This window comes from Chiloscyllium plagiosum, chromosome 1 (assembly GCF_004010195.1).
Source record: "Chiloscyllium plagiosum isolate BGI_BamShark_2017 chromosome 1, ASM401019v2, whole genome shotgun sequence".
NCBI lineage: Eukaryota > Metazoa > Chordata > Chondrichthyes > Orectolobiformes > Hemiscylliidae > Chiloscyllium > Chiloscyllium plagiosum.
In genome coordinates, this window is record NC_057710.1 from 98,161,601 (window position 1) to 98,176,747 (window position 15,147).

The following is a 15,147-nucleotide window of genomic DNA, read 5'->3' on the forward strand; positions in this document are numbered from 1 at the left end:
GCTCCGGTTTCCTCCCACAGTCCAAAGACGTGCAGGTCCGGTGAATTGGCCGTGCTAAGTTGCCCATAGTGTCAGGTGCATTAGTCAGAGGGGAATCGGTCTGCGTGGATTAATCTTCGGAGGGTCAGTGTGGACTGGTTGGGCCAAATGGCCTGTTTCCACACTGTAGGGAATCTAATCTAATCCACGTGCTGTATGTTTTTCCCACAATGCCCTTAGGGAGGGAATTCCAGGAATTTGACCCAGTGACAATGAAAGAAGAAATGTATAGTACAATGGAATCTTGCACATCAACCTGAGCAAGCACATGGTACCTCATCTGAAACACCACACCCCTGACAGGACTGCAATGGAACGTCAGTCTTTGTCGGAGGTAAAGTGCTTTGTGGGTGTGAACTACATTATATAAAAGCAAATCAATTTTTCCCCTATTTGGTCATTTTCTTTACTACTTGGACATTAATAAAAAATATTTCTGTGTTTCCTCTTTATGTTACCCATTAATTGATTTTTGAACATTCACTTTGTTTTTCTTACTTCTCTTTGCAGTTCTACCATGTTTCTGAATCCTGTATGGTTCCCTACTAAATTATGAGCTGACACCTAACATAAACCTTTTTCAGTTTCATTTGGCTCTTCATATCTTTAGTCATCCTGGAAACTCCAGCTTTGGATGCCATTCCTTTCCTTTTTGTAGGAATGTATCTAATCTGTACCTAAACTTGCTCTTTTTTGAAAGCACCTTATTACTCACAAGGCAACTTCAACAAAAATCCATTTATGGAAAAAGATCCACAATAGCTTTGAAAAGAATAGATCAATATTTGAAAAATCAACATTTTTAAAAAATGAGTACAGGAAAAATGCAGAGGAATAGAACAACATAGATAGCTGTATTAGCGAATTCATACTGTCTTAGAGCCTGAAAGCACACAATCTGTTAATCCTACGGCATGAAATCAGACAAATATTCCATAATTGACCTTCAGTCAATACACCAGATAAGCATAAAAACAGCTTTCTGTATTCTGAAAATTAAACAAGGCACCTTAATGTTTAAGCAAATATAAACAGCAGGTAAGATATATTACCCCAAATAAAGCAAGGTAATATATTGTAGAATATTGTATAGGCATTATTTCAAAAAGTGTAAAGCTCACCTCAAATAATATAGTATTTATTTGTGGATTTAAAACCTCTGCTTTCTTTTTAGCCTGTAAAAATAATGCGTAGAAAATTTCACAAATGCAATTAAACCAAATCTGCCATAGGTTACAAACTACTGCCGGAAAACTGAAATAATCATCAGGTCAGACAGATTTAAGATTCCAGGTTGATATTGACTTTTCACCAGAACTGAGGAAAGATTGAAATGCAATAGGTTTTGAGTAAGTGATAAGTGGGAAAGGGGAGGAAGAACAAAGGGAAAGGTATGTGGCTAGGGCTGAAGAGATTAAATAGCAAAAGGTTTTGTGGCAATGTGTATGAATTGCTGAACAGCATGTGTTCACAAAAGCCTTATGCAGTCTTATATTAAATTGGACAACTGTTCAAAATATGGGAGGAATTCCAGAAGTATTCATATCCTGTTTCTGTTACAAAAAAACCATGAATATACATTGAGAAAATTATCTTTGCATATTTTGTTTTGAATGTATTTCAGCAAAGTACTTTCTTACTTGATGGAACATTTTAACCTGTACTGCTTCAATAAATTCTCCAAACCCAGACCATATTGAACTTCTTGTGAATTGTGAAATTATTGTTTAGCCCAATTGGCACCCTGAAGTCCATGCAACAGTTTGAAGCAAGTATCATCCACAACTTTAAGGCAGTAAAAATGATAGTGAATAACTACAAGAACTTACCCCTGCTCGAATCAAACAGGAAGCAAATTTCTTAGACAAAGAGGACACTTCTGTACACATTGCAATAGTTAGCCTGGACCAGAAGGAAATAAAACCTGGTGAGAAAATGTGATTACAAAACAAAATGGAAATCATCAAATTTGCTTAAAGGCTTGGTGAGAGAGTTACCTGAAAACTTTCACAACATTTCCAAGATAGTTAAACAGGGCTGAACTACTGTTAGTATGTAAAGTTGTACTGATTATAACAAGATCAGTCAGGTGCACCTCATAGAATATGAGTTCCCTGACTGGGGCTGTTAATCTGTTCTAATCAGGGAGCCCTGGCTGAGAGACAAACAAGATGGTCAGAGGTTCTGTTCACTCCACGAGATGGCTCTGAGGAAGCCAGAGCAGTGTCAGGTACAATGCACGTGTAAATAAAGGGTGACTTGGTGACAGAATACAGGCCCCTGTAGAGTTATTTCAAAAATGACTCTGAGTAGAAATTTGCAGAAGGGAGGATCAGTAGATCACTCAACATCAGATTACAATCCAGATGGAAATCTGACTGTAAGCTAACATGCTCCTTGTAAGCCTGTCCCACTGCTATGCTGCAGGCAGGCTAAACTGGCAAAGTGAGACTTATACCTCTCATTCAGAAGGAAATTTCACCTTCAGGAGTTGCTAAATCATCTGATTGATTGCCAGCTCCATCTTTGCTGGCAGTGCCAGAAAAGGAACGTGGCTGCCCCAAGAAAGTAAATCATGGGTTTCATGGTGGGAGGGATCCTAGAGCCCAGGGAATAGGTAGACAGTGGTGGAGGGGCTAGATTCTGTCTGGTAGTTGAAGTTACTATTGGCATTTTGGAGGTTACTTCAATAAACACAAGGCACCTCCCAAACAAGATGTCTAAAGACAGTGTGCCTGCTTTGGTCCAACAGTGCATGCCAACTGCAGTTTGATATGGGTAGCATGTTTTCAGGGTTAAAATAGCTTATTAAAAGCTGAATGGATGCTTACTTATTTACACAGATGTCACGGGTGGGCCGATGATCCTGGCACCCAGTCTTCCTCTTTTTTTAAATGGGGTTGCACTAGGGAAGGTGATGGCCAGCTAGCTGACAAATTCACACTCCTCTGAACATACTAATACCAAAGCCATGGAGCATTTAATATCTACCTTTTTTTTTCCAGAGAAGAACTGAAGATCACATCCAAGAGAACTTTTCTTGCTAGTAGATAGGTCTACTAGTGTTAGAGTGGTGCTGGAAAAGTAGGTCAGGCAGCATCCGAGGAGAAGGAAAAGCGACGTTTCGGGCAAAAGCCCTTCATCAGGAATGAAGGCTCCCTGATTTTCCTGCTCCTCGGATGCTGCCTGACCTGCTGAGCTTTGCCAGCACCACTCTAATCTAGACTCTGATCTCCAACATCTGTAGTCCTTACTTTTGCCTACTAGTGTTAGACCTAATCCTAGGGAAACTGGTCAAACGGTTGAAGTTTCAGCCAGCAAGCGTTTTGGGGATAGTGACCATGACTCTAAGTTTCAAAGTCAGGGATAAGGATAGTGCAGAAGTTAAGAGATAAATTGAGATAAGGCCTACTTCAGTATCATCAGACAAGATCTGGCAAATATAATCTGGGAGCAGCTACTTGCATGTAAATCTACATTTTGAAAGTGGGAATTTTTTAAAAGTAGTATCATGAGAATTCAGGGCCAAAGTTTTCCTCTAAAAGTGAAGGGCAAGTGCAGTAAGTCCAGGAATGTCAACGGATATTGAGAGTTTGATAAAGTGAAAGAGAGAAACATGCTTCAGGTACAGTATGTTAAAAATAAGGGGAGCCCTTCAAAAGTCAGAGAGTCCCATACCATGGAAACAGACCCTGCAGTCCAACTCATCCATGCCGACCAAGTTTTTCAGACTAAACCAGTCCCACACACCACCCAGATCCCTTTTAATTCTTTCTCCTCTCACCTTAAAAACATGCCCCCTGGTTGTGAATTCTCCCATCCTAGGGAAAAGATCTTTGCTATTTACCTTATCTATGTTCTTCATGATTTTATAAATCTCCATAATGTCACCCCTCAACCTCCCACGCTCCAGTGTAAGATGCCTCAATCTATCCAGCCTCTCCTTATGAATCAAAACCTCTAATCCCAGCAACATCCCGGTAAATCTTTTCTGAACCCTTTCCAATTTAATAGTATAGTAGTGCGACCAGAATTACACAGTAGTCCAAAAGTATAGATAGTATAGGAGACTGCTTAAAAAGGAAACTAGAAAGGCAAAAAGAGGCCGAGAAATATCTTTGGCAAATGGGATCAAGAAAAATCCCAAGGCTTTTTATAAGTATATTAACAGCAAGAAGATTACCACAGAAAGAATGGGACCTGTTAGAAACTAAAGGGGCAACCTGTGTATGGAGCCAGTAGATGTGGGTGAAGTCTTAAATGAATACTTCTCATCTATATCCACAATTGTAGCAGGGGACATCAGTTGGGATGGTGAGATTCTGGAACATGTTAAGATTAATACAGAGGAGGTTTTAAATGTTTTAGCAGGCATTTAGATGCATATATCCTAAGGGTCTGATGAGACATATCCCAAGTTGTTAGGAGTGGCAGGGAAGAAAATTGCTGGTGGATTTATTTAATACTTTGTTGGCTACAGGTGAAGTGCCAGATGACTGGAGAATAGCTAATGTAGTTCCTTTGTTCAAAAAGAGGATAGGACAGGTAATTATATATTAGTTAGTCTGATGTCAGTGGTAGGGAAATTATTGAAAACAATTCTGAAGGACAGGATTAATCAATACTTGGAAAGGCAGGGATTGATCAGGGAGAGTCAGCATGGATTTGTTGAAAGGGAGATCCTGTCTGCCTAATTTAATTGCTTTTTTTGTAAAGATAACTAAATATATTGATGAGGGTACTGCAGTTGATATGGTAGACATGGACTTCAGCAACACCTTTGACAAGGTACCACATGGAAGGCTGGTTCAACAGGACGAACCCACGGGATCCAAGGCAAGCTGGCAAACTGGATCAAAAATTGACTTATAAATATTGAAGGGTTGTTTTTGCAATTAAAAGTCTGTGACTGATGGTGTACCACAGGGATTGGAGCTAGGATCCTTGCTTTTTGTCATGGACATTAACTGTTTGGATGTGAATACTAGAAGGTTTAATTAGTAAGCTGCAGATGACATGAGAATTAGTGGTGGTATTGATAGTGAGGCAGATGGCACTGGCTACAGTCTGATAGGTGCGAGGAGATATATTTTGGGAGATTTTGTAAGGGAAGGATAAACACAGCGAATGGTAGGTCCCTAGGGAATACTGAGGAGAAACCTGACATTTGTGTACAAGTCTACAGATCCCTGAGTTAGGAGAAAGATGCTGGAGACCAGAGTTGAAAATTGTGGTGCTGGAAAAACACTGCAGGCCAGGCAGCATCCGAAGAGCAGGAGAATCGATGTTTCAGGCATAAGCCCTTCTTCAGCATAGGTAGACAGAGTGGTGAGGAAAGCATATCGGCTTCGTGCCTTCATATGCCGGGGTTTAGAATGGAGGCAAGGCAGTCTTGTTAGAACTTTATAAACATCATTTACACCACAGATGGAATACTGTGTGCAGCTCTGGTTACCATACTATCGGAAGGATGTACTGCAATGGAGAGGGCGCAGAGGAGATTCACCAGGATATTTCCTGGGATGAAAATTCTTAGTTATAAAGAGAGACTGGATAGGCTGCGTTTGCTTTCTCTGTAGCAGAGAAATCTCTTGGAGATCTGATTGAGGTATACAAAATTATGACAGGCTTAGACAGAAGATTGTGATAATCTCTTCCTATGGGAGATGCGTCTAAGACCAGAGAACATAAGCTAGGGTGAGGAGTAAGTGGTTTAGAGGAGATCTCTGAAAAAGGTTTTTCACCCATAGAGAGTAGTAGATATAGAGAACGTGCTACCTGAGAGAGTGGTGGAGGCAGGTACTTTCAAAACATTTAAGAAGCATCTGGATGAGTACATAAATTGCTGGGGCACAGTATGCTCTGGCGTAAGTACAAGTAAATGGGATTAGTGGAGTTTGGTTGGTATAGACGTGGTGGGCTGAAGGGCCTATTTCTATGCTGCATCAATCTCTGACTCACATTGCACCACCACAACATGGGAAGAAAATAATAGTCATCTTCATGTGGAGATCTAAATAGATTTAGTGCATGAATAGTGAAGATAATTTGAACATTTGGAAAATATTTCTGCAGTCAGTTGAAACGAAACAGAAACCTGGGATAAGCTATACGCACACTTGTTTAGATTGTGCGCTAGGTGGGGGCAGCATGTCGTTAAAAGAGAAAATTTTGAAAGCAAATATTGGCAGCAAATGCTATCATCTACAGAAAATTGCCTTTGTTAGAATTTTTTGTAACTATTGTAACATAAATCCATTAGTTTAGCACTTGAGGGATGTTTTCTTTTATTTCCTAATTTTAATAACAAGGAACCATAAAATAATATTGTCTGTTTTTCTAATCATGGTATATTGAATACATGTTTTTGAATATGTCAAATAAACAATCCCAAATGAACATCAATATAGTTTTAAGTCTTACTGAGTGAGGATTTTAGACTGATCCAATGCTGACTTCTCCACATCCTGTCCATGGAGCATTAACTCAGCCACTTTATGGAGTTGCTCAATGCAGCGAGCTGTTATCTCAGCCAGACTCTCAATTGATAACATCAAAACATCCTGCATTGAAATCACAGATACATTTTCTTTACAAATAAATATTTTTCTCCATAATTTTTATTCCATTCTCCTTGCTGGAATGGCACACTGCAGTTACCAGTAATCCATCATCTGCCCCAAATGGCAATTTTTGTTCATTTGTGGGACATGGGCTTCGCCAGCTGGCTAGCATTTATTGCCGTTCCTAATCTCCTTCATAGGTACAGCCCAGAGATCTTAAGATGGGAGGGTACAATCTCCCTTTTTGTGGACTTTCATAGGAAGGTGGTGAGAAGAACAAATTGGCCTGGAGAGGTACTTGCTGGTGACTGGTTTATCTACTAACAGTGGTGTCGTGGTTTTCTCTTGGATTAATAATCCAGAACCTCCGATGCTACACATAGAGATCACTGGTTCACGTCTTATTGCAGCAGATGGTGAAATTTGACTGCAATAAAAATCTGGAATAAAGCACCAGAATAATGGCGACTATGTAGTCATTGTTAATTGCCTTTAGGAGAGGAAATATGCAATCCTTACTAATTTAGCCAAGTATGTTCGAGTCCAGAACTGCAGCAATGTGTCTAACACTGAACTGCCTCTAAGCAATTCAGGATGAACAATAAATACTCACTTAGTCTGCAATAACCTACATCCCATTAAATTAATAAATAAAATATGGTAGACATTGTGCACACATCAAAATATGTTGAGGAATACTGAAATGAATGATCAATTCATCTGCATTTTTTCATGTAATCTTCTAAATTCACAGAGTCCAAATAAAGCTTATTTGTCCCGAATTATCCACAGTACAGTATTTCATCCAAAACAAAATGACAAGATGCAGCCTTTATATTGAAACTGAGTGGTACATTTTGTGAGCTTTGCAAAATTAGATTGCTGCTGGACACTATAGCTGAAAAAACAGGCTTTGTACATTTGCATAACAGAACTTAGTATTAACAATTTTGAGAATATCTTTTAATTTTAGCAGATGCATCTAGTTTACAGCTTAGAAAATCCTTACCTCTACAGATATTTTGTCTTTCTGACTTGCTTTGTATTTTAGTTTCTCTTCTTCATTCTCTTTTTCATTATTTTTTTCTGATCCCAGTTCTTTATCTTCTGCTGCAAGCAAAGCATTGGTCTCTTTCACCCAGTCATAAGCCTTTCTCCTTGCCTGGAAAAATAATTGTCAATTTAAGATATCAGCTGACTTTCAATACTTTGGATCACTATGTGACTCTCTTCTTTAAATAGTATTTTAAGTATGTGATCATACGTGTGATATAATCACAGCAGATTAAAAATAGAACAGGAATTCTAATGAGGCTAGCCCTTGGCTGAGGCTTATGCACCCATTTAATCTCTTGAAATGCCTGAGCCCCTGCTTGCTCTCTGCTATTAATTTTACACTGTTTATTTATACAACATTAAAAAGTTTCAAGTGGGTGTAGTTTCAGTTATTTGAAAGGTCTGGATTGTTGTCACTTTATTGGACTGTAGAGAAAAGGAGTCTGTTTTTGACGTTATTTTTACACATATAACTGTCATAAAATGCACTGTTTCTATACAGTGCATAGTTTGAATAACCTTAAGAATTGCCCTAGCTTGACACTTTGTTTATAAGGGATTGAGTGGATTGGCATACCCTGGCATAAAGAGTGGGGGGAATTATGTGCATGAGAAATGTTTGAACTTATAAAACGTCCTTCGTGTACACTACTGTTCAGCACATCTAGGATAGGTTGTAGACCACATATCTTTAACAACCTGGCCTGTCTCCATGAAAATGCGCAGGAACAATTCATGGGGCAATAGAGTCAGTCAGGTTGGGAGTGCCAGGTGCGGGCTCATGAGCAGAATTTCTCTGCATTCTTAAAAAATGCCCTGGTAAAAATTGGAAAGCCTAGGAATTGGTTCAGAAGTCTTGGAATCAAGGCCTACATGCCATTTTTTAAAACCAACTGAGTCATCTGAACTCAAAAATACAGGCCTTCATGACTTTCAACATCATAAAATCAAAAACACATTCGGGCATAAGCCCTTCTTCAGGCTTATGCCCGAAACGTCGATTCTCCTGTTCCCTGGATGCTGCCTGACCTGCTGCGCTTTTCCAGCAACACATTTTCAGCTCTGATCTCCAGCATCTGCAGACCTCACTTTCTCTACAATGTTAATTAAGCTCACTAATCATAAATCAAAACGGAAAATATACTCAGCGGCTCTATACAGATTCAAAACCAGTCAGGACAGATACAAGATACTGCAATACTACAATTTATATAAGGAAGTAGTAGCTCAGATCATCAAATAACAATTTTAATATATGAAAGTGATATTAGAATAAAAAACTTATGTGCTTGCATTACCAACGTTAATTTAATAGAAAGCTTTTTGTTGAAACCATGGGCAGAATATTATGGGTGCTGCGAGTGTGGTGAGGAACTGCTTGCCCATCCCCTCCCATCAACCCAGAGAAAAAACATCTGATTAGGTAGAGCTCAGTACTGCGCATTGAAGAGACTGTAAGTGTCAATGTGATCTCAGACTCAGGTATGGAGCAGAGGGGTAAAGTGGAGGGTTGTAGGAAAGGGCTGGGGAAGAGACATTAATGTGACGTTTTAATGTCCGCAAGAGAAGGAAGACAGAAAGCAGTTACTATCTTCTGGAGGGGTACAATGCACAAAAGGCACTGTGCAAAGATAGTACTCCCCTTCCCTCCCGATCTTACTAAAAACATATTAAAAGTTGGCTGCTGGCTCCTGCTTGACCATGCCAACCATACTATGGCAGGGGCAGGATAATAACGGGGGAAATTGAGCTGTTAATACATTCTAGAGAACAGTCATAATTGTCTCAAAATATTAACTTTCTCTCCACAGATACTGTCAAATCTATGAGTTTCTGTTGTATTTTCTGTTTTTCAGATTTCCAGAATCCACAGTATGTTGCTTCTATTAAAGCACTAGAAGGTTGTCTGCTGGGTGACTTCACAAAATATTTATTTTTCAAAGCTGATATTTCCTTAAAAAGTCAAAATCCTCTAATGGTTGACTAAAGACTATGAGATGCAACATACTGAACAATAATTGTGACATGACAAAGGAACAACTGAAATTTGATCCACTTTTTCATAGTTAGCTTTAGTAAAAAAAAAAGGTTGAGATACTTCACTATAATTGACCTGAGAATGTCTGAGCTACAAAATGCTGATGATGATTATTAGACATTATTAATGATTAGAAATCTGGATAACGGATAAATGATGTATTTGCATTCGGGCAACAAAATGCTTTGGGTCAACTTATGAATTGTTCAAAAAAACCATTATTATAAATGTCCCTGAGGTGTTGCGGGGCTTTTAGTGCTTCTGGCATGTCAGTATAGCTTGCTGCACCACATTATAGGTAAGTAATCACATTGTTGTAGGACTAGCTCAAGACAACAGCTGACAACAAAGGAAAGGAAACCCAAGGTGATGTTTCTTGTCACCAGGGCCAGTAGTCTGGAACTCTTGAATTAACCCTTCATTAGAGTTTAAGTGCTCTCAAGTTATCATTGATTTCAAACATGAATCCTGTCTTTTGCTTCACAGATGCTGCCTGATCTGTTGAGCACTTCCAGTACTTTGTTTTGATTACAGAAGCCCCTTCACTGTATTGGCAACAGAAATTCAAGGTAACAGATCGTAATTTTCTGAAAGGCATCAAATGCTGGCTTTGCCAATGATGAAGGGCAGTAGATCCCCCGCCCAGTATAATTCTACCACAAGAACTTCTGTGATATTCTCTTCTTTCAGCCAAATTACCTTGTACACCTCATCACAAGTACTTTATCATTGCAAGTTTCAAATTAGTTCTAACTGTAATATAAAACAATTCAGGCTCCATCTGAAAATGACTATATTTTAATCCGCGCTTTTAATTTAAATATACAAACATTCTTCTGTTAAACCATGATTATCACAAGCTAAGGTAGTGATAAATTATGCCAACAGTGGAAGAAAGAATCAGCTGACGCAATCATAGGGAAAGAGAGACACAACAAATCAGTGTCAGATCACAATGAAAACCTCTTCAACTACTGACTGCTACTTGCAAGGTTGCAATACCTTTATAATTTTAAAAATAACAAAAGTGATTTAAACATAGGTAAGAAAGGATGGCCGGCACGGTTGCTCAGTGGTTAGCACTGTTGCCTCACAGCATTAGCGACTAGGGTTCAATTCCAGCCTTGGGGCAACTTTGTGGAGTTTGCACTTTTCCCCCATGTTTGTGTGGGTTTTCTCCGGGTGCTCTGGTTTCCTCCCACAAGTCCAAATATGTGCAGGTTAGGTGAGCTGGCCATGCTAAATTGCCTTTAGTATTTAGGGATGTATAGATCAGATGCATTAGTCAGGGGAAATGTAGAGTAATAGCGTAAGGGAATGGGTCTGGGTGGATTACTCTTTGGAGGGTTGGTGTGGACTTGGGCCAAATGGCCTGTTTCCACACTGTAGGGATTCTATGGTTCTATGAAAAGGTCAGACACAATGACTTGCAGTTAGCCCTTAAGCTATTTATTAGCTTAACAAGCCAGCCTCACACAGACCTCCAAAGAAGTACCTAAGTAGTCACAAGTGGCAGCGATAGTGTCAGAGGACAGATCCGATAGGTAGACCTTGAACAAGTGCAGTTCCAATTGCAAAGTTCCTGATCACTGATACAAACTTAGCAGAGTATGGTCGGGTTTAGTGACAGCAAGCCCCAAATACAGCCCAATCTGCCATCATCTGAAAAGACTCAGGTGCCATCATCCTATGGGGCAGTCAAAAGTAAGACTTTTCTCAATTCCCTCACCTCAACATTTTTAAAATAGACAAGAAATCATGCTTTGGAGGTTTAAATATGTTGCTTGTGTTTTATAGCAACGCAGGGCAAAAGGTAAACTTCACAAAGACAAGTTACTTTTCTGATCTGTTGCAGACTCAAACAGCAGCCCAATAGGAAATTAGCAAGAACCAACATGCAGAGAATCAGTCTCACTCTCAATTCTTTTCCCCAATTCCCACATGGCTACTGATCCTTTTGAAAATGCTACCAGACAAGAGACAAAGCATTCCCCTATATCACCTCACCTCACTTGCTTCAGATGGCGAGTGAAACTTAATGATCCATCAAATCAAACTATTATGAGAATAAATCCATGCAAGTTAAAGCATTACATTCTAATTCAGGGAAGAATTACAGGCTTTAAAATGTGATCTCTTATTTGCAGAAACATTACATGAAGAAGCACTCCAACACTCCTAGCCTCCACTCCCATCCCCACTCCACCGCCACACACACCATCACCATTCCTCAAAACACATCGTAAATGTACTACAATTATTTACAAACTCTACTTGCCTTGTTAAGCTTGTCTGGAGTAGCAGCTACGTGCAACTCAAATAGCAGCTCAGTTAGCGTGTATACAAACTCATTATCATCACCTGCCAGAAACAAAATAGCAGTTAATCCCTTTACAGCATTTTCTGCATCACTTTCAAGTTAACTAAAATAACAGTCCATAGTGATTTTTTTCTAAAGCTTTGTAAGTTACCTTAATGTGCTACATTCAAGCAAGATAACCATACTTCCAATCTTTACTTGTAGTAGTAATAGTAATAGTAGTAGCAGTAGTAGTAAATTATTTTATCTGATTGCATAGTACATGTTCCCATTCACAAGGAATTTATTTTGGGAAGAATGTAGAATTAATTGGGAAATCTAAATTCTGTAACAAGTTAATCGGATATGTTGGTTAAAGATATTTGGATTTGTGCAACTGGAGAATTCAGTTCTGGCACATTTAAAGACAACTGATACATTTTGTTTAAATTGGGCTTAAGCTGTTGTACTTTTTGATCCTTTGACAATACATTATTTATCAAATGGCATAGACCATGGTAGCATGCTTCTCACAATAGCTATGCATTAGAATAGCTCTTTACATTGCTAAAATAGATGAAAATTTGCACCTTCCTATATAGTGAATTTGATATGTCTCACTCTCGAAGAAGCACAAGTAAGCCATTCACTCTTTCAAGCTGATTCTGTTACTCCACTTCGGTTTTCTGTCTTTCATCCATATTCATAAAAAGTAGACACTTATGAACTTTATTTCAACTCAGTATGGGTGCTGAGGTCTGACCATGGTACATTCTAAATGAGTCAGCATGGAGGCTACAAGGGCAAAGGTTAGGGAGGATAAGTTGGAACTTAGTTGGTCCATAGGTTTCAAAAGACAATATGGGCTGGGTAGAGTAGCACAGAATGACACGGAGGGTATGGCAATATGGAGAGTGGATGGAGGTGCAGAGATTGGCATGGAGGATATGAAGGGTTGGTATGGGGCATAAATTGGACATGGATGTGTTGGGATGGGCTGATAAGCTTTAAAGGTGTTTTTTTTTAAGCTGTTTTTCATTGCTCTGAAGTACTGAGTTGGCCTTATTCAGCCTGCCTCGACAACCAACTGTCCACGTGGCTGCTTCTGAACTCCTTCTTGAGAGTGGCGGGTCCAATTCTCATTTCACCTGCAAATCTTTCACTTGAAAATTCAGTCATCCGAGACACTTTTTTCTGGGTTGGGTTTGCAGAGCAATTGTCAGATTCCACACTCCAAAGAAAGGACCAAAAACTCAGGCCTATGTCTGCTGGTTGTAAATTCTAGAACATTAGAGCTTAAATAGCAGAGCCAGAACTTTCAGGAGTGAAAATAGTATATGCTTCAATATACAAATGGTGTTTGAAGTTTGGGATTCTAACCAATGGAAATTTAAGTATATCAGTTCTGGGTGGGTTACACTTCGGAGGGTCGGTGTGGACTTGTTGGGCAGAAGGGCCTGATTTCACACTGTAGGGAATCTATTCTAATCTAATCATTAATTTTAAATCTGAGGTTGTTAAAGTTTTGTTATCCAGAGTGATTAAGGCATATGGGTCAAAGGCAGGTATAAACAATTAGGTCGCAAACTAATCATGAGCGCGATGCATGGGGAAATCAGCTCCGAAGATTAAATGACCCAATCTTTTCTCTTTGTATGTAGGATATGAACTACCATAATCATCCGCTATGGAGATGGCTTTATTGTAATTGATCTGTTCTATTTTCGGTAAGGTAATGGCATGGTAAAAAAAATGCTCATATGAAAAGTTGCTGCTTTGTTGTCTATCATAAATAACACAAATTAGATTTTAATCAATAGATACATTCATGTCTTGAATTGAACTGAACTCAAATTGTATGCAGAGACACATTGCCTACAATTTGGATAACTAGAGCTTAATGAATCCAGAGTTCCTAAACTAATTAGTCTGATGATTAAAATTCTCTAAGAAAACAAAAACTAAAATTCTTCGCTTGTCGTTACATCACAACTGTTATTTCTGTACAGCTTTCAAGTGTTAATTATTCACGTCATCTTTTTGAGAAACTGAGGAGAAAGACACTAATATCACATTAGGATACCTTGCTTGTCCTCGTGCTCTTCCCCTGTATTTAATTCTTTGAGTAAGAAAACCTCTTTAATACTGATCAAATCCTTCTTCAGAGTCTCCAATTCTTCCCCTGTGAGAGACATCAAAACCGACTGAACCTGGAAAAACAACAAACAACCTTCGATATTATGATTTAAGGATATTCAATGGAATTTCGAGGGCATGGACCTGACATACATCTCCAAAACTGGCAGTATGCCCACTGATTCCACTCGACGAGCTTGGAGGGATTTAAATTCCTATTTAGAGTCATACAGATGTACATCATGGAAACAGACCGTTCCATTCCCATCCCGTCCATGCTGACCAGATATCTGAACCAATCTAGTCCCACCTGCCATCACCCAGCCCATATCCCTCCAAACCCTTCCTATTCATATACCCATCCAAATGCCTCTTAAATGTTGTAATTGTACCAGCCTTCACCACTTCCTCTGGCAGCTCATTCCATACACATACCACCTTCTACGTGAAAAGGTTGCCCCTTAGGTCTCTTTTATATCTTTCTCCTCTCACCCTAAACCTATGCCCTCTAATTCTGGACTTCACCAACACAGGGAAAAGACTTTGCCTATTTATCCTATCTATGCCCCTCATAATTTTGTAAACGTCTATAAAGGTCACTCTTCAGCCTCTGACACTCCAGAGAAAACAGCCTCAGCCTGTTCAGCTTCTCCCTGTAGCTCAGATCCTCCAAGCCTGGCAAGATCCTTGTAGATCTTTTCTCCTTGTAGGAAGGAGACCAGAACTGCACGCAACATTCCAACAGTGGCCTAACCAATGTCCTGTACAGCCGCAACATGACCTCCCAACTCCTGTACTCAATACTCTGACTAATAAAGGAAAGCATATCAAACGCCTTCTTCACTATCCTATCTACCTGCGACACCACTTTCAAGGAGCTATGAATCTGCACTCCAAGGTCTCTTTGTTCAGCAACCCTCCCTAGGACCTTACCATTAAGTGTACAAGTCCTGCTAAGATTTGCTTTCCCAAAATGCAGCACCTCGCATTTATCTGAATTAAACTCCATCTGCCAC

General features: G+C 39.4%; 1 protein-coding gene across 1 annotated transcript in view; it reads right to left on the reverse strand.

Annotated features, from left to right (window-relative positions):
* Positions 1-15,147, reverse strand: part of fam114a1 (family with sequence similarity 114 member A1) — a 45,002-nt gene that overhangs the window by 5,563 nt on the left and 24,292 nt on the right. Inside the window, exons 8-13 of the mRNA XM_043693073.1 lie at positions 14,079-14,205; positions 11,975-12,057; positions 7,612-7,764; positions 6,463-6,602; positions 1,869-1,941; positions 1,161-1,214 (exon numbers count right to left, since the gene is read on the reverse strand). Coding sequence (XP_043549008.1) covers positions 1,161-1,214; positions 1,869-1,941; positions 6,463-6,602; positions 7,612-7,764; positions 11,975-12,057; positions 14,079-14,205 — 630 coding nt within the window. The remainder of the gene's footprint in view (positions 1-1,160; positions 1,215-1,868; positions 1,942-6,462; positions 6,603-7,611; positions 7,765-11,974; positions 12,058-14,078; positions 14,206-15,147) is intronic.